General features: G+C 40.6%; 2 protein-coding genes across 3 annotated transcripts in view; one reads left to right on the plus strand and one right to left on the minus strand.

Annotated features, from left to right (window-relative positions):
* The first annotated feature begins 10,903 nt into the window (after positions 1-10,903).
* LOC116395317 (cyclin-I-like) lies at positions 10,904-14,425 on the plus strand. Its single transcript, XM_031869105.1, has 5 exons — positions 10,904-11,208; positions 11,887-12,043; positions 12,217-12,351; positions 12,741-12,815; positions 12,966-14,425. The coding sequence occupies exons 2-5, from the start codon at positions 11,930-11,932 to the stop codon at positions 13,113-13,115; spliced, it is 474 nt and encodes a 157-aa protein (XP_031724965.1). The 5' UTR covers positions 10,904-11,208; positions 11,887-11,929; the 3' UTR covers positions 13,116-14,425.
* Positions 11,824-20,737, minus strand: part of septin8a (septin 8a) — a 31,053-nt gene continuing 22,139 nt past the window's right edge. The window contains exon 10 of one of the 2 annotated variants that reach the window (XM_031869102.1): positions 11,824-16,289. In XM_031869102.1, coding sequence (XP_031724962.1) covers positions 16,121-16,289 — 169 coding nt within the window. In that variant the 3' untranslated portion in view covers positions 11,824-16,120. The remainder of the gene's footprint in view (positions 16,290-20,737) is intronic. The other variant, XM_031869103.1, reaches the window with a different exon arrangement.

Raw genomic sequence — 20,737 nt, forward strand, 5'->3', positions numbered from 1 at the left:
AGGCTGTCGCGACACTGCATTATGGGAAGTTTATAGAACCCACTGTTGTTGGAGATTGTCCCATATTAGGGACAAAAAAAGCCAGTGCATCTAATTAAAGTCTGGGCATTTTGTTTGTTCATAAACCTCAGAGACTTTCAAAGAGATTTTACTTTTGGAAGTGGGTAGAAAAGTGACAACAGTCATGAATGTCGGCATGAAAGGATATATTAATTCTCCGCTTTCATATCTGGCACGATTGAAAACCCTTTTTATAAAAGTTAGACATTAGCTCATAATGAAGGCATATGTTTTATAGTTGATCAATAATATTGGAATGGAAAATCCCACCACTGGGCAATGTATGTTTTATGACTTAGTTCAGAGGCATCAGATGGCTCTGGGCTGGAAATCTGCTCAGTAATTGGATACTGGAGCTAATCTGATGGGACAGTGAAATGATGATATAGATTTAGCAACATCAATAACATTTTAATGTGCTTAAATCAAATAGCATATCTATTTGAGCTTGTGCGATAACATACAATCATTGGGGCGCGTGATTCTGAATCGCTGTTTGCTGTTCATGTGTGGATTTATGGGATGCTGCATGTCATATTGTTCAATTTAAAGAGACGGTATGCAGTGTATTTCACATCTTATTTTCATAACCGAGCTGCACCACAGGAGGAAATTACTGAATTTTTAAACACACAATAGTGCATCTCCAGTGGTGGAAGAAGTAATTGGGTTATTTACATAGTAAGTAATACTCCAATGGGAAAATAAACAGGAGTGAATCACATTAGCATGGAGGAGGCACCAGCACCGGCCAACATTGTATCACATCAAAAGTGTACGTGTGTGTGCATGTATTTAGCAATGGGCACATACTTGTCTTTTTAGCCCACAAGTCCAAACAGAGGTTGTAGCTCGCAGGGTCCCTTGGCTTTATTGAGGAATGCTAATAACACTATTACTCCGAACATGAGGTGCTTGGTCTTAAAATAAGCCAGGAAAAATGTAAAATGTCAAGGTACAATATTCTATTAGCAGTTATACCGACAGGCATGAGCAAATGTACGAGGGCATCGACATTATAAATGCTTCTAATATTCTGTTCTTTTAATTCTGAAAGTGTTTTAAATTGATGTTGGATTATAAAGTACTATTTTTTTGGGAGGCGTTTGTAACCAGAGCAGTGTTCCAAAGTGTTGTTCGTTTTTTTAAAGCCTAAAATGCATAATAATGATGGAAATGTTGTGCTATTTATACGCCCACATGAGATTGTGCATCTAATGCTTCTATAAAAAGTTGAATTAACAAGAAACAATAAAGCAAAAATGCAAATATCTTACTTAAACTCCTAAATCAGGACAAAGGATGGCTGATATAAAGTCGATCAGCACCAGCTGATCTCCAGGGCGGCGAATGCCAATATGTAACCACATGATACCATTAATGATTGTTTTACAAAAAGGTAGACAAAGGTTGGAGGTGGAGGCTGGCCTTGTACACCAATACCAACCAGCCTGGAAATAACTCTATTCAGTGAATAAACAATGCTGTGTTTCTATAATTGAAAATGAAAATAATAAAAACATAGTGGGTGTTTGCAATGACTATACTATCTCTCTTAGAGAATTTGAAGATGGAGAAGAGAATAAAATGGATAATAGTATACTTCAAAATGATAATTAAGATTTCGAGCCTTCATTTTGACAGCGCGTGTGTGTGTGTGTGTGTATGTGTGTGTGTGTGTGTCTGTGTGTGTGTGCGTGTGTGTGTGTGTGGGGTCATGCTCAGATCGTTGGGGCAGGCGTTATCTCACAGCTGTTAAAAACCTGTCATTTAAAAACGGGATGAAAAACAATTATTTGAGCTGTTGGAGTAAATAAAGTAGAAAGGGCTCATGAGTTTAGATGCAAGTATTAGTGTGTGTGTGTGTGAGTGTGTGTGAGTGTGTGTGTGTGTGTGTGTGTGTGTGCGTGCGTAACTTCATTAATGAGCACCTTCCAGGCAGGTTGCTCTGATGAGGACTGGTGCTCTCTTTTCCACAGAGATGAGAGATGATGGTGGCAACCCAACGTCTCATTATAAAGTGAGTCAAACAAACCAGCCGTTCATATGTCTCTCACTGCTTAATTCCTCTGAGGACAAAAGCCTGAATTCCCCTGTAATATTCATTCTGTGTCTTTCATTTTGCTTCCTCGGAACCGTGATGGTTGGTTTGTCTTGTTCCTCCTCCGCCTCCTCCTCCTATATTCCTCCACCTACGCAATGGCCACTCTGTGATGCAACCTCGCCCAGGTGACTTTTTTGACCAACAGTGAATGTATATTGTTTGTATATGTGGCCCCAGCAGAAGAAATTCATTTCTAGACTCTAAACCAGTGTTTTCCCAAACTGTAGGTCAAGGCTACTCAAGAGGTCCAAAGATGAATTGGAATGGTCACAACACAATCAAAAAGTGCTTCTCTCAAAAGTGTTGCTTTCTTGGGTGACCATGGCTCACTGGCTTAAGAGGGTTGTCTGGGTCAACCGTTGACGGTTCGATCCTCGACTGGGACGTGCCACGTGTCGAAGTGTGACTGAACCCCCGGCTCCCCGGGCGCCTGTCATTGGCAGCCCACTGCTCCCTATATACAGGGATGGGTCAAATGCAGAGATCAAATTTGGTGTATGTGTATATGACAATAAAAAGGGTTTCTTCTTCTTTCTTGCTAAACGCTGGATACTTTCACATTTTCAGGCCTCTAAAACTCCTTCAAATAAAACAATCTGAGGTGGTTCAACTGATCACAACAAAAGCAATGACATGTGAGAAGGAGTCACAAGTAAACACTGCTTTGTTTTCATGGCTTACAATCCAAAAGAGCTCCAATAGGCCGACTCTGCTGTTCTAAACTATATACACTAAAGTAAGACACAACAAGCAGTTTGCAGTTGAGAAAGAAAACAAGACTAAGCTGTATCTTAATTCCTTAATACATTTGTAAACATTATATACAGTATTATACTAATCCTCTTGGTATTCTGGTTTTAACAGTAGCATACAAGTAATCAACATACTTAACCTTTTTAAACTAACTGAAGTGATGCTGATGATCTGTGCATTGTGCAAAGAAACTCTAACTATGGGTTCAGTAATACAGCCGAGGCTGATGGGAATTGTGCATAGCATTTAGTCATGAACCAGTGTACTGGACACATTTTGACCTGGTGATGACGCTAATGAAAAGAAAAGAAATTACCAAAGTTATTAGAATTCATCCTGAGCGGGACATGAATGTCTGTACCAAAATTCATTCCAATCCATCTGATAGATGTCAAGACATTTCATTATAAGTCATAAATGTGCAGCTCATGGTGGCGCTATAGTAAAAATCAGAGGATCACGAGTCATCAGGATTCAGCCTCTGGGAACCATGAATGTTTGTACAGAATTGCATGGCAATCCATTCAATAGTTGTTGAAATATTTCAGCCAAGACCAAAGTGGTGGACAGACCGACGACCCAGACATTGGCAAGGCTAAAAAGTTAGGAAATTCTCCTTCCGTAAACAGCTCCAAAAACTCTGAAGCCAATCAAGAAACCATATGTCAGGGCTATTAATGAGTGCAGACGACTCCTTATGAAGAACGACGAGGCAAAGCGAGCAGAGCAACTCCTCCTTCACCTTGGTGAAATTACTTTGACATTTCAACACGGAGATGCTGCATGATTTCACAAAGGGAAATCATGCAGCAACTCAACAATGTGGATTTCATATATTAACAGGTCATTTTGACCACGCCATTCCATTCAGTGTGGATTGTTAAACTAATAATTCCAATAATGGGAAGACTTTGCTCTATAATCTCCAGTGAACTCAGGATAATAGTAAAGAATGCCCTCGCAGGTATCACCTCCATAATGATATGTACAATGGTGAACAATTAGCTGTGCAATAATGATTATTATACTCTAGGTGGTTTCAGCCAAGCAATCTGGTGCCATGAATCTTAATTTCTTTAATGCCCGAAGTAAACCCACACTCAATACTGATTAGGCCTACATTTAATTCTTCACCCAAGGTGCAACACAACGGAGAAGTGATTTAAATGGAAATTTGCTTATTCCATCTTAAGCACTTGCATGATACTGGCGATTAGAATTTAATTTTAAAGTTAGGAGGTACCTTACAAAAGGAACCAAATATTTGTTGATTTTACAATAGAATTATAAAATACGAGTTTATTGTGATCAGACAGAAAGCTGAACCAAAATAAACTGCTTTGACAGAACAAAATATTGACTCTTAAATCGAAGGCAAGGAAGAAGTATGCTTGATGCACTCGGGGAGTATTTTGAACAAGGTTACAATCGAAATCTAAAAAGGTAAACATCCAAGGGCTTTACTCCAATTACTAAATCAAGTACCAAGAGAGAGAGACAGCACAAACTCAACTCAATATCCACACTGAAATGAAAAGGTTTTTGCAGTATCGAGACAGTTTTAGCATGAGCTTGAAAGGCAAAAGGCGACACAAGAATCAAGGAACTCAAACTCAGAAAAGACATTAAGTTCTCAGAAATTCCTAGGCGACCGCTGCTCTGCTTCCAAGATGATTTTATTATATAATATTTTCCTCTCCTTGTACTCAAGAGAGCTCTTGTGCAGAGGATATTGAGAGCAGCACAGCTCCCGTGTAACCATACTGCCCCCTATTGATAAGAAAGACAACCACAGCGTCACGCTTGGTGCTTCTCTGCCTGTTGCCAAAAGATAACCAGAAGAACCCGGTTGATTCCAGAGCAAACTGCACTCTGTCACAGTATATTTCATAAAGTGTCACCTAGCCAATATTTTCCTCCCAGAAAAAAGAAAATGTGACATTCGCTCCACTCGGTGGAGAGGCAGAAGGTGAGCGCTCATTAGAGGGAATAAGAGTGAAGACTGGCAAATATATGCAAGGTCATGCAGAGATCTCACGCTACAGCGAATAAGCAGTTTAACATGAAACTACTGTCGACCGTTGTTGTAATTGGTTTTGTTGTGTAATGATGATTTAAGAGTTTGGTTTTACAGCAAGGGAACAACTCTCTCCAATACTGTGTCACTCAAGACATTTTGTATGACATTTTGTATTTTTTCTAAAATGAAGAAAAATCCAAATAGATAAACCAACATATCTACAATTGAAGCATGGAAGCACCTGTACCATTTCTGATTTTATATAATTAAAACGTGTTATTTTGCTCTTTTACTCAGTTTTCTTGTGAGCAGTGATACAAACAACGATCATCAGAGAAAGAGCCCCTCTGATGACTTGCTTATTTTATGATGAGATTTAAATTTGTTTTAAGTCCTTGGATTTAATAAGACATGTGGATTGGTGATGTAACCTCCCTCTGTTTTTATCTCCACCCATTATTCCACATCAGACACACCGACAGTACAAAGTAATAGGACAACCTGACACTTTTCATTAAACGGACCATGAAATTGATTGAGCCGGCCTCGGCGTTATTATCTCGATGTTTTCCACATTCTGCGTACAACCTCTACTCATGACATGAAGGCGGGGGGAAAGGAGCACCGTGTTTCTGTATTATTCAGACCCACATTGAGAGGATGGTCAAGCTACGGGCATCTCTCTTCTGCTCCCACCTCTTCCTTTCTTCTCTAACCCTAACGATATGAAGTCTCCCCCCTGTGGAAATTCTCCACTCAAGCTTTATAGGGTGGTCAGGGGTGAGATCTGACATCTGACAGTCAACCACAGTGGGGTGCTTCACAGGAAGAGGAAAAAAAAAAAAAGACCAGCAAATGGGTGGACAGTTCACGACTTTATATCACAGGGAAGATGAATAAAAGGAAGAGCAAAACATGACAGGGGTTAAGGGAAGCGAGTGAATGGTCACCTGTCTTAACATCTATGCTCTGGCCTCTGTCTCCCTCCAGTGGTAGGAGGGTAGATCAATCTTTCAAGATATTAATGTTTACCATCATGTAGCTGGCAGGAAGTAAGTAAGACTATCTGGCTCTAATGACTCCAGAAGCCTTTTGATGCCCGACTTCCTGTCGCTCCTCCTGTATCTGCACTAAGAGGGGTCGATGGAGAAGTGCAGAAAACACAGTCAGGTGTGTCGGCCGGGAACCATCTGCTAATCTGCTTAAATGGTTTTACTGTATTTGTACAGAGGATGCTTATAGCAGGAAGGCTAAATATGTAAAATATGTTGCAATATAAGTCACATAGACATCGGCAGTGTAAGGCTGGTGTTGGTTAAGTTTTGGCAGTGAATTTGTACCAAGTACCAAATAAATACCAAAATACCAAATATGTCCACGTCATGCTTATCAAATGTGAGAAATATTCTACTTTTCTTTGCTTTTTGGACTCAAAATGAGCAACTTGACAAGGTCACCTTGGGCCCCAGGACATTTTTCTGACATTTTATGTACTAGATGATCAATTGATTGAATTTGATTGAGCAAATGTCATCAGAGTTACACATTAACATAATCGTTAGTTGCAAACCTAATTGATTTTGTCTGATGACATACTCATTTTGACAAAGCAAGTGAACAAGGGATAAATGACCCTGGACTTGGAATGAGCCTGTAAGTCGCTGCAAAATACGACAGATACAAGTACAACACTCATTCTACAGAAGTTACAGAAGGGAGGAGCACTGTCCTTATACATGCAATTAAATGTTTTAGAAAATGATGTTTGCATAAGTTTATTGCAGCTAAGATTGGTAATGTGCAGGGGACATGTGTACCAGGCACAAAAGATGACTTTTCTTTGTCCTTTGTCCAGTAGCACGATTATAGAGTATGGTGACAGTGGAGACAGGAAATCACCATGACTAACAATCTGCCTGCATGCCTGAAACTGGAGTCTACAGCCATGCCGTCCGAACCAAAGTGGTGGACAGACCTAGACACGGCTGAAAATACAAAAATGATCAGATTTCTTTTAAATAGATTTGGTCCACAGACAATAGGACACACTGTACCATGCTCTAAGAGCACATCCGACAGCATTTTAATCTGATGGATGTGATCCAAGAACATGGTGTGAACATTTCTTCTTCTCTGTTGTCATCTATCTGTACATTATGTTCAAACAGTGAATTCCTGAAAATCTGTACGCACGTTTAGTTAAGCCAATGCAGAGACGACAGCGCTCCAGATGGGCCTCAAAAGATGAAAAGAAAAGAAAAACCATTTCAGTTTGGTCCGACAGGCAGTGATCAAAGTCAGAGATCAGAACTGACTTACGGAACATAATGTGCTCAGCCAAGTGCACGAAGCTTTCCTGACAGGACCAAGTTGGTTCAGGGTTGACATTGATTTACGGTGTGGTGCTGAGCATTCTTTGGCTAAAGGGGTAGAGAGGAGACACAGGGGGTCTGTAGACACACTGTACGTTCTTGTTAAACTGATCAGAGCCGACTGTGTTCACGGAGATAACAAACTAAACATGTAAAGTCTCCTTCTCCGTTTCATACTTAGGATCCAAGAAGCTGAAGGCAGTGTTCCCCGGAGGCTCTGTGAGTGTTTTCATGTCTTGTACAAGCAGTCCGGCTTGGCTCCCTTGTGAATATAGGCTACTGTCGCACTATATATGATTATATATTCCTTTTGAGTTATTCATGCTTAATGATTCATCTTTTAAGATTCACATGTGTAGATTTTCTGTCTGGATTTAGTATTACCATTTCAATAAGACAATGTGTGCTAAAGGCAATATTTTTGCAGCATGTTGTCTCTTTGGAATAGTTGCTGTTTTTCCTGCGAGCCAACAGACATGTATACCATATCATAAATATGGCTTCAACTGACTTCACGTTCAGCCAACTTCATTTATTTCCAATATTTAGTTAATCGATAATTTATATGTTAAATGTCAAACATAAAATACAACGTTTGAATCACGTGTTACCAGGGGCCAAATTGTCTTACGTCATCAGACAAAGAGCCAAGAAAACAACAAGTATTCATTTTAAAGTAAGAAGAAGATCAATTTAAGCAATTTTAAGATGTGTCGAGTAGGTATTTGATATTTTAACTTGTTCAATGCCAAACAAGATTAATTAGCAAACTTAAAATTGGACCAAAATGAAATCAAAGCTAAAATCAAGGTTCACTGATCTCAGCAAATGGAGTTATAATTATAAAATGTATTTTATCAAATATTGAATCATATTGTATTGTTGTTAATTGTGAATTATACAATGTAGGATTGGTTAGCTCTGTCACCAGACCAGTTTTGATTCTGATTTGAATTGTTTATGGTTTTATGGAAACACAAGACGTTACAGGGGCTCCTGTGGGAATTAAAAGTGTTTCAGTCTCAAAGTTATACAGAACTAACATGAAAACCACCTGACAGATGTTGCTTCTGTGTACCAAGCGGGAGTGGCAAAACACTCATAACCATGAATATCAACAGTTTTCTGCGCCCAAGAGTGATGGAATGTAAACACACACACACATAACTGTGCAAACACGTAAAAAGTCCGATCAGCATTAGCAGTTGAGGACAGGGGGATAAAAAGAAGGAGAGAGTTACTGTATGTGTGCGTTCAAGCCCCAGAATATGTGAGAATAACCTCTTGATATAAAAATAAATCTGACTAGTATTCTCATTTCAAGCACTCAGAGAAAACAAGATGTAAAAGTCAAAACACAACCTGACTCCATACAGGACGCAACCACTGTGTTCCCACTGCTTGTTATACTCTGTCAACATGCAGATATGCTGCACGCTGTGACCGTCTCTCCTTATCAGCATTCCAGTCGTGACCTCGGCTCAGACACACTGGTCAACTGGGTTTTTTATCAGTCAGCTGTTCGAGGTGACTGAGAGTGGAAAGCAAAAAACGTTCCTCCCTTTAACATCTGTTTGTGTTAAAGTTTGTTGACTCTATATTTGGACAGAGAATTTCTGGTGCTTCTGAAAGTTGGGTCTGACATTTACTGACAGCACAGAGGCAGAAACAATCTTTGTGATATAACGCGTGTATACCTCTGCACAGTCAGCAGTTTGTACACCAAGCTGTCTGATCCTTAAAGCCTAGTCAGTATAAAGTGGCATGAGGCAATCTATTACTTACTGCTGACCTCCATCTGGGACAAACTAGAACAGCAGGCATGTCCCTGGCACAGCTTAATAACCCATAATGGACATAAATAATACATTCATATTCCAACAATGAGCAAGCTAGTAAGTCAACAATGAATAAAACTGACAGAACACAACAAAAAGTGTTTTTGGCCATGAATTACTTTAACCAAGTGTACTGCAAACAGATGTTGGGGAGCAAAGAGGAAAGCTCCTGTACATAAAAATAAATGCCATAGAGCAATGCTGAGTATGCAACATTCTCCAGTGTTGAAATGTCAGTCCTGGCATTTGTGTTGTTATTTTGATGATGGAGAATGTTGGGGGTTAACTTTAATTACCAGTGGCATGCAATTTGTGACATCTTGGCACCCATATTCAGAAAAACTGGGTGCAGCAGGTCATCAACAAAAAACAGTGTAAGTCAGGAGTGTATTGGAAATATCAATGTCAAATACCTTTTTCTTCTTAGTTAAGGCATAAAAATAAAGAGGATGAAAGTAAAAGAGAACACATAGAAAGTATAAACATAGCTACTGTATATGTACTGCAGGTACCCACTTCAGTGGAAGTACATTGTAAACTGATTTTTTTAATTTAACTCCTTCATGCTGTACTACATGCTTTCTGCATTAATGCCACCCATGTATTATCCGATGACAAGGACATTGACAAACATAGTTAAGCGTTAAAAGAATAAGTTCATCATGAACTGTTATTACAGCATTAGAATAAGACATACCTGTAGGTGCTTCAGGTGCATCTGGTTAGGGTTCTTTTGACAGCAGTGTTGGTCGGCCAGTTGTTTAGTCTCTCTTTCGGGTGAAGCTGAAATGATGAGTGGATTAATTGGTTACAATTTTGATAATCAATTAATGGTGTGAGTATTAATTGAAAGCAAGCATTCGCTGGTTCCAACATTTTATCATTTTGTCTTCTATGATAGTCAGCTGATCACTTTGGGGTTTGGACTGTTGGTCAAACAAAACAAGACATTCTAAGAAAATTCTATTACTATTTTCTGACATTTTATAGACCGAACGATTAATCACAAATTAATAGGGATCGACCACAACCCCCTTCCTGTTTCTACGAGTGTCTGTGCATTGTGTCCACAAACCAAACACTCATCCCGAGGGATTACTCCTCCATAATTGCCTGTGCTTTACATCCTACTACGACTAGACAGAATGTCTGCAGAGAGAACAGCCTGAAAGTCAAAATCAAAGACAACCACAGAGACAAAGCTGCAGGACCTGGCCCTGTGTGAAAAGAGAGAGGTGTGGTTGGGATGTGTCATCATGGTCAAAAACCAGCCTACCTTTCACACAGCTGAAGGGGAAAAGTACATGAAAGTCTTTCAAAGCTGCGGTTGTTAATGTGAACAAATGAGAAGGTGGCAAACAAGAACTAGATCCCTGAAAGTATCCATTTCCAGATCAGATATATTTGCAATGATAGGGGGGGATATAGCCTGATTCAAATTCCCTGTAGAAGTAATTCATTCATAACAATGAGAGAGAAACTATCATTTTGCAGCAGAGACAGAGCTGCTGCTGCTGCAGTCTGGCTCTCAGCAGGATTCATTCACAAGAAGAGGGTGAGCCCAAAGTTATAGTTCAGCACCCCAACAAATACACCCTTCAGTCACTCGCGGTAGAAATCTTCCATTTCCAGTGAAAGCTCGACCATTTTGTGAGAGGGGTCCCGTATGTCTGACCCACTAACACATTTCTGTTTAATAGACGGAGTGACGTCACTGAGGGGCGGAGTCAGGCGCGTTCAAAACACAGCTTGCCCTCAATCCTCCCCGATTCTTTTTTTTTTTTTTGTTGCTTCCTGCCTTTTTGTTTTGCGCTTATTTTCGCCCCTGCCACAGTCATTAGAAGTACTTCGTGCTTTAACGTCCTTTAATTTGATTTGCTCTAGTTATATAATGCGGCTGTTTTCCGTATATTCACCCCAAAACCAGCTTTTTTCGGGATTGTATTCTCTAACAGTAGCCTACTGTTTGCTTGTTTGTTGCTTTCGGTGAATAAGGACTAATTGAAAAAAATATAAATGCACCTTCCGTTGAAGGGATATCCCGCGTTTGAAATCAAAGAGGTAAGACTGCTTCAGCAAAGAAAGACCAGAGAGAGAGAGAGAGAGAGGGGGAGAGAGAGAGGGAGAGAGAGAGGAATGTGTTTGACTGCAGCATCAACTGTGCAAGAGGCTGCAGCAGCTGCAGCGCATTATTATCCTGGCTGTGTGTAGCATTTCACAAGTCTCACACACCAGCCATTTAAAACGCTTTGCATTAAACGTAGCTGCTCAAACCTGCGCTGGAAAAAATGGCGATGTTGTTCAGCAAACTGAGCGATTTCCTGCTGCATTCTCGGCTCTTTCAGCAGAGCGGCTGGTTTACCAGATTATAACTGTCGGCCGAAAGACGTCTGACATTTAAAAGAGCTGTTCAAGTTTCTGTCAAAGCAACACATTTCTTTAAAACTCCTAAGTCTTACCTCTGATTGGTATTTACCTCTCAAAAATGGGACGTGATGGGCTACTTTGTATCCTCATCAAAGCTTTCATATTAAAATGAAGATGAAACTGTATAAATAGTGTGTATATATATATATATATATAATCAGCTGAAGGAGTAGGTTGTTGTTCTTGTCAGACCTCTGAGTGAATCCAACTGACTCTTAGTTTATCTGAAGGCTGTGTGCATATCTTAATAGCTGATTAAGGTAAATTGTGTCTCCAGTGTAAGATCTCCTTATGTTGCCTCCTCTTCCTCAGGTGTGTGCGCCCTGGGTGCAGCCTGGCCTGTGCTGTGGTGGCGATGAAGAACCCAGGAGCTCTGGAGAGCCGTCGGTTGGTCGGCCTGCTGGAGGCCGCTCTGGTCCGGGAGTCTCGCCTCTGGAAGGTACCCGTCTTCAAGAACGGATGCATCCAGGTGAGACAAGTGGGCTGTGGATTCCCAGCTTGTTTTTTTTTTTTTTAAAAAGGAGCCAAGTGTAGTATTTCAATGTTATGAATCCAAAACACAGATAAGGATTTGCATGTAAAAAGCATCGGACTTCTAGTATTTATTTTATTAACCAGTGGTTGTCTCCTGTGACCGCCCAGGGTGCGGACATCTCTTCATCCCAACACCAAGAAATGATCGTCTGGCTCGGAGAGATGAACAGGCTGTTCCAGTTCTGTCCAGAGACCTTTGCACTGGGCGTCTGTGTCCTCAACCGACTGCTGTCCACTGTCAAGGTACAACACATCACTTCCAACCTTTTTATCCGCAGCCACATTTGTCCAGGATCCAAAATGTACTCGTCCAGAACCTACATAATGAATTCTTTATTTCGTCTTTCGTATATTTACCCCGAAGCCAATGGTTCAAGTCTGTGTTCAATGAAAGGAACGCTTTGTATCTGTTTTACATCAAATTGACCTCCCGAAAAGAGCTGTGCAGTGAATCATGAATAATCATATCTTTACTTGCAAATTGGACTCTATATAGTGTAATTCAATTTGGTTTGACTCAGAACACTGCACTCGAAAATCTGACCTTTTTACAGCAATATACAACATGCAGCTTTCCTTTCTTCGCTGTTTCTGGTTCTTAAGAATCAAATGATGTCTCTTTCTTTTCATAGGCCCGACCAAAATACCTGAAATGCATAGCTTTTACCTCATTGGTCCTGGCTGCCAAAATCAACGAGGAAGATGAGGTAGGATATTCCTTAAGGATACACAAAAAAACATCTGATAACAACAATAAAAGCTGTAAAACAAACAAATGAATAAGAAAGCACCCACATCAATGCTGTTTCAAAACGATACGTTTATTTGTTCCCTTTGTTGGTGTCTGTTTAAAACAGGTAATAGGTTCTGTTCAGGACCTGGTTGTGCAGAGCGGATGCAACTTTTCAACAGCGGAGATTCTTCGCATGGAGAGGATCATTCTAGACAAGCTGAACTGGGACTTGTACATCGCAACGCCAGTCGACTTCATTCACATAGTAAGTTAGCAGATAAGACAGGCAAAACGTCACTGTGTTTAGCTGGACCTGAGCCGCCAAGAGCGTCTCGTAGTGAGCTGGCTGGACTTTAAAGATGCTTTTGTCAATTCAGGTCCCCAAAAACACAGCAGTATACAAAAGCACACATGACACCATCATGCTCGCTTCAAGATTGTGTGTTACAAATCCTCACAACCTGCTGCCCTCTCAGTAAAGAATTGGTCCATTTTTTTTCGATTTGACTCATTGTGCCCATTATTATTATTATTATTATTATTATTATCATTATCATTATTATTATTATAAACTCCATTCAGTCCTGGTTGGAGTGTGTCCTTCCCTTTTTTTTCAATCATCACTAATTCATTCTAATGCAAATAATAAAAACATACACATAGAGGATGTTTGATTTGGTTTTCCAATACATCAGAATAAAATATTGTTCAACATAATAATATGGGGGGGGGTAAGCAACAGAGACACATTTCAGCACGAGATCTGAATAGAGTCGTATATATATTCTACTTATGACTGCAAGCTGCTAGCAAAATAACAGGCGTGTTGCATATCAGGCCAAGGCACTTCTGACTGACTCGTTCCTGCAGCCACTACGGGGGAGACCCAAACCCTGCTCAACCAGAGGGGCTGTGTGGAGATACAAGATCCTTTTCTTTTTTTTCAAACCTCACAAGACTGAACAGAAACACAGACGATTTGGGTCGTTAGCGGATCTATAACATGCTGTGAATTGTTGACTGTTTCTCACGTCGTCGCTAAAGATCCCATGCTGTGTCACTGAGTTTATGGCACAATATTGTTTAACAGCTTGGATCTGTTCACAGTAGTTTAATTATTAAACGCTCACAAATCACTGACTGAGGCAGTAACCGCCGACTGAACTGTCAACAAACACACACACACAACATCATTTAGGTCCCTGCATGCTGTTGGGCCGGGGCTGTATTCATAAGGCGTTTCACTTTACGTCATCCAACGTGTCAGGATGTAAAGATCACCAACTGTACGGCCAAGGAACCGGTTCACTACTACTAGGTGATATTCAACATCGTCATATATCACTATTATGGCAAAATCTGTTTAATGCGTTGAATTTAACATGTCAAACAAAACTTCGGTAACTGAGTTAGCGTAACAAACTTCATCTAGCCGTGAGTGAGGAGGCCAGCCGTTGGATGCTTTATGAATTCAGCCCGTGATATGCTTGACAGAAACCGTTTCACACACACACACTGTATTGATTCACACTATTCAAAGGATTTATATTGAGACGACTTCCTCGGTTTTAGGGACACCGTAATTCCTGATGCATCTTTTTAGTGTGATTTTTAGACGATATTGATTTGCTTGCTCAAGAAAAACACCTCCGCTCTCATTGTGCATTCTGTGGGCCACTAACTTTGTCCCGGGCCAACGGACGAATAAACAGCCGTGTTAGATTTGTAAAAATTTTAATTCAGAGAGGACCGATATGTTTTTCTTGAAGCCACAAACCATAAACTGTCACCAAAAAGCGGTTTTGGCACATTTTGGACTGATTCAGTGTCTTTCGCAAAACAAAAAAAGTCACTTTCCCGTACGATGACGGCTCGTGGATCTGACTAATTATAGGTTTACAGCGTGTGGAGTTATTATTGTCCTAGCACTTCACTTTAGGTATTACAAAAAAAAATCCAAGACTTTTAAAACAAAGACATAATATATTGCTAAAAACCATAATAAAATAAAGACTCTTTCTACTATTCAAATAAATATTTTTCCAATAAATACTTTTGAACAATTCTGTACCTCACAATTACATTCCCCCTGCCCTGAAGAAATGACTCTGCATTCCCTTTGCTAAATAAAGTGTTGTTCTCAATTGTCTATAAAACAGCAGTCAATAAAATCTATTATTAATTAGTCAGACTCTCCACCATGACACTTTGATATGAATAAATAAGAGGATTTACAGCGATGCTTTGTCTTTGCCTCTCAACATGCTTCAGTAAAGGCAGAATCAGCGATGTGACACTCAAATCGCTCAGGACTGTCAAATCTAAACACAATTTCTGTTGTTTGCTACATCACCCTGAATTCCCACCGTTTCCAATGATGGAGTGAAGAAGGAAAACTTGGGAGTTTAAGTTTAGTTTTAAGACTTCGAGGGATTACTGTTAGACTTTAGCACCACATAGCTGAACCTGCCTCCAGTGAATTCCCCTTTCTTTAAAACCCCCATGGCTTACTTTTGCTACAGAGTAAGAGACAAACTAAAGCAAGTCAGCTCAACACAACATGAATGAAGGAAACACAAAGACATCTGTGTAACAAAGAAACATTAGAAGTTGATATTTCTCTGTTTATCTTCTGAGAGTATGAAGAAATGGACTAAAACTCAAGAGCGTCCTTCTAACATGGCGCCCCCTATCAGGTTGTGAGTCACAGTTCCTGCCTACACACGGGAACACAGAAAAGCACTGCACGTACGATACCAACAAGATTACCATGATTCCTTTAGGCAAACGGGTGGGTCTTCGTTAGTAAGAACCTGATGGTGAGATTCTCTATCTGCTCAAAGTGTCCTCCTGCACAGAGCTGCAGGGTTTGCTAACCGTAGCTTAGTGCAGATCTGAACACTGGAGACGAGTAGAGAGTCCCAGCCTGCAAAGGGACAGTGACCCGGGTGGAAGAGAATGAAGGTTGAGTCAAAGAAATGAAAGATGGCGTTGACCTGTTTTTGTCAGATATGCAAGGTTTGACGTTAAATGCACTGGTATATGTGATATGAAGTAGTAGAGATAAAGGGTGAGCGATGGCTGGATGGACAATGAGACAACAATGACATCATTACGCTAATGTTTTGGTCTCGTTCCTCTTCCCCTCCCGTCTCCCGTCTAGTTCCACGGCCTGCTCGTCTCCAGCCACCCCGGCCTCATTCCGTCCATCAGGCTCGGCTCCGGCGTCGGCTGGGACTCGGCGGCAGAACCCGGCGCGCTTCCCGCCGGGCCGGAGCATCAGAAGAGGCCCGCGGGCTTCCAGGCGGCGTTGTGGACCAGGCAGGTGCAGCACTGTATGGCCTGCCACCAGCTTTGGCAGTTCAAGGGTTCCACGTTGGCCTTGGCCATCATCACTTTGGAGCTGGAGGCGCTCACGCCCGACTGGTTCTCCGTCTTCACCCACCTGCTGAAGAAAGCACAGGTAAGAGAGGTGCACCATGCTGCAGGATTATGCTTTGAGTGAAGGGAGTGGGACATATGTTTACTTGTCTAGAGCTGATTTTAGCTTGCTAATAATATAGTGGAATCTGAATATATGTTGGTTAATAAACAGGAAATTGCAGTACTATGCATTACATAGTTTGAGCACTGACGGGTATTATAGGTATTTTATTATCTGAAAAGTGTGTATATAGATGTCCCACGCTATTGCACCGTTTGTCCTTTTCTTCCCCTCCACACTGGTGGGTGCTTTTGGATGAAAAGGCACATATTGGCACTTTCAGGTCATCAAAATATGCTCCGGTCTGCCAAAATCTGATACACATCAACATGGTTCAAGTCAATCATTAGTGACCGCACTGAGGAAACTAAGGGAAGGAACACAACTTTAAAAGCACAAACCTGCACTTAAAGTACTTACACCCTTTTCGAATGTCAGTGAAGGCTTTCACGGTTGACCACAGTGATCATCTGAGAGATGATATTTAATAATCTCTTCTGAAAGGGAAACTGTGAATGTCGTTCCAGCTCGGAGGACTTGACGCTGTAGCCCTGTGACGTCTTTGCTCCTCCAGGTTGATAGCGGCGATTTCATCCACTGCAAAGAGATGGTGGACGAGTACCTCCAAAGCCTCGAGTTCTCGCGGCCGGCCAACGCCGTTTACATCTTCGACAGCGCCCAGATCCAGGACGAGGAGCGAGCCTGGAGCCCCACGCAGCGCCACGGCAGAGGGCGGGGCGGCGGACCGCAGGGGGACTCTGATGAGTATTACGACGGTTTTAGGTGTTTGTATAACGAGGAGAAGACTCCGGGGCCGCAGGGAAACGACTGTGAGGGTTTCTTTGATTCCCAGCAGAAGAAAAACGTCTCGCCCTGCCCGCCGCTGCACCCCGCTGTCAACTAGCCGGACATTTATTCACACCGTCCTCCTCTGTTAAGTGCGCAGTCCTCTCATTTCACAGTGAGAATGTTACGAAGTCCAATATACTGTAGATCAGCACATCTTAGGGCCTCAACTGTGAGTTTCACAGGGTCTGAAGCAGACTTAAATCCAGATGTTTACCTGCCGTATTATTTACACCTGATTTAGAAGAAGATATTGTTTGAGTCTCTTCCGTGCACTTGTCCACACACAAACGTGAATCTGGAGGTGTGTATGGGTCAGTGTTGAGCAGCTGAGGGATCATTGAGCTTGACTGAATGTTTGTTTGGATTAGAGGTATTGGTCCATTTGAGTTCTACTTAGCATTATAACCAATGCCATACTTTTACTTTTTAGCCTACCTGTCCACCACTTGTTTAACAAGTTGGAGGTTGACGGATAAGAATGTGTGATTTTTTTTATTTTTTTTATTTTATTTTGTGTGGTTGAAGCCAAGAATGGCTCTTTTATTATGTTTGAGAGTTGATCCTGATTTTGTTGTACGGTATCTTGGTGCTCAGGTTCCCGCCCAGAGCCACATAGCACTTTGTTTTCTTTTTTTTTTTTTTTTTTTTTTTTTTAAATGCAAATTATATTTTTTCACAACCTTTTTTATGAGTATTTTAATCTCTTACTGACTTGTACGAATTTCTGTACTTTTTTTATTTAGCAGTTATTTACAAACGCTACGTTTTACAAAAAAAAGCTTTAATTTCCTGACTAAATGCTGCAAATGTTTTTATTTCATTAATACTTCAGTCTGTGTTGAGTTGGTTTCTGCAACTATTGTTACAAATTAAAATAAACAAGAGCACCTTTTGGGAGATTAGTTCAACACTAGAGCAGAATGAAAAGAAAATGGTGATTTTGAAATCATGAGTTGACCTGATTAATGACCCCTGCATTGATGCTCTCATTTAAATTTTTTATTTTAGTCATTACACACTGTATGAGAGCACCAATAATCACACTCCAAATATTGACACATAGTATACTTTTATCCCAATATTTAAACTGTTTATTTAGTAAATGCTACTTAGTTCTGTTTCATCCCGATACTGACGTGTAAACTGAAACGGTGACAAAATATTATGTTTTCAACTTAAACTGAATTTGATACTGGCTGATGTCCATGACCATGCGGTGTGTCCGGAGGTTTGAAGCCTGTAGACATTGAACTGCATACTGCGTTCAGAGGGGAGTCAGCAATGTGATCTTTAATGTGAACTGGTTACTGTCGGTAAAGTCTGCTTCAATTGGACGCTACACCTGTGACCAATGTAAAGGGTTTTATTTTAGTTTTTCAGATTCCTTCATTTACTGAGGCAGCTATATCTTATTGTCTGGTCAACCACAGAAATAAAGCCGACTGTGAGAAGAAAATAAACGGGTGAACACGTTGTCCTTCTTAACGTCTAGACACAAAGTGTCCTTAACCAAACTACTGAAGTCCGTATATTTGTGTTTTTTTCCTATATAGATACAACTACGCATGATTTGGGCCTCTCCATAAATCATAATGCAGTATACGCTGTGACCAATGTTAATGTCCCACTCGCACAGGTGTGAATGCGATTAGACCTCTTGAAGACTGTGGGCACGCACAAGTAATACTTTCTTTTTGAGGGCACTCTACGGAGCCTAAATGTACGGTAAATATAATGCACTGTATAATAGATGAGTGATTTCCAAGGTCTAATCAGCTGCTAATTGAAGACACCTGTGTGAGTGTGCAGGGCCCATTACCACCAGGAAAAGAAATCCATAAGGGTGGAAGATTTGAAATGATAAAAACACTGAAATACAAAGTTCAAATTTGGATTTTGTAATTCAGATTTCAACTTTTAGTTTAAGGCTACATTAGCCACTACTAGTATAACACAGCCTAATCTCCACCTGAACTGTTGCATTGTGGGTTATGTAGTTGCTGGGTTTTGACAAGGAAGAAGAATGCGTGGAATAAAAAAAGACCGTCTCTGGTTCTGATGCATTTTTTTTTTTTAACTGTCCATCGGGAGCATTGTAGAAATGCACAAATGCTAAATTGGTGGAACAATGTCAAAATTATGACTAATTATAATTAGATGACTTTCTGTGTCAAACATGGGTTCACTAGTCACTGCTATATATCAAACTACAAACAATCTTCTGGTAACATACACAACATTAAAAGAAAAAGCAGTTAAAACATGAGCTTTTAATTAATAAGGAAAACATTCTGACCGAGTTAGAAAATCCAAATTTTGCTTCAGTTAATTGTCTAAATTGATATTCCACATTAATTTAAAATTATTAGATATGTCAAAATGGTAAGTTATCTAATAGTTTAAACTTGATAAATCAAAAGTTTGATTTGTAGTTCTGACTGACAATATGCATTTATGTTTTCATAATTCCTAAAACTGATGGGTGAAGGCTTCAGTGAGCAGCTAAGCTTCCTAATGTTATTTCCTAATTCCTCAAGTGAACCTCTTAAAACACTGCCTACAGCACTTCTACCTCAGGCGTGTAGGACTCCGTGTGTACCGTCATGTTGTCCTGCATGTAGAACAGGCTGTGAGGGCGCCATCATCACTCAGCTTTATTAGCAGAGTGTGTCGGTGGACTAAAGGATGGAGAGAACAGATTGTACTGCTGGATGAGACCCAGCGAGCCCTGCAGGTGGTGGACAGAATAATAATAGTGCTGTGAGCCTTCACAGTAAAGACAGAACCATTAGTATGGGAAGAGCTCAATAGTGGGCCGTGACTTCCTCCATCTGTTTCCAATGAGTCATTCTGTGCCGTTAAATAAACACAATACAGAAGAAATATCCTTCAGACAAAACAGAACATTTGAAAATGTCCTCTTGGAGACTGAGTGACTCAGCAATTAATCGATTAAGTGAAAATACAACCGGATGTTTAGTTGACAATAAAAATAATTGTTAGGTGCAGTCCAAAAAGAAAAATGAAACTATCCATAGTACATGTCTGTTTAACATCCCATGAATTAATCAAATTGTTATTGTCTGAATCTTTTCCTCATTTTTAGACTTTCATCGATATATCTAGACCAATATCTAAATGAGCAAGCGTTACGAAATCAGCTAGTCGCAACCTACATCATCCAGTCTGTGTTGATGACTGCTGGATCTGTTTTCATACTGCAGTGATGAAAAGCTGACAGGGAGATGAAGTGAAGAAGCTGTTACTGAGTGCTACAATGCACCCTTGTTTTTAGACAGCTGCGGATTGTGTTAACACACGTACTGCACCTGCGCAGGCACGCACGCGCACACACACACACACACACACACACACAGTGGTGAAAACATGGAAGGATTATTTGCAGACTGAGCAAACGTCTCAGCACTTCGGTTAGGCATCACTAAACAGGAAACGCTGCGTCTCAAGCTGACAGCTGTTGAGGTTACAGTTGAGGCCAACAGCATCTGCATGCTCTGTGTGTGTGTGTGTGTGTGTGTGTGTGTGTGTGTGTGTGTGTGTGT

Source organism: Anarrhichthys ocellatus, unplaced genomic scaffold (assembly GCF_004355925.1).
Source record: "Anarrhichthys ocellatus isolate YVR2014 unplaced genomic scaffold, GSC_Weel_1.0 scaffold46, whole genome shotgun sequence".
NCBI lineage: Eukaryota > Metazoa > Chordata > Actinopteri > Perciformes > Anarhichadidae > Anarrhichthys > Anarrhichthys ocellatus.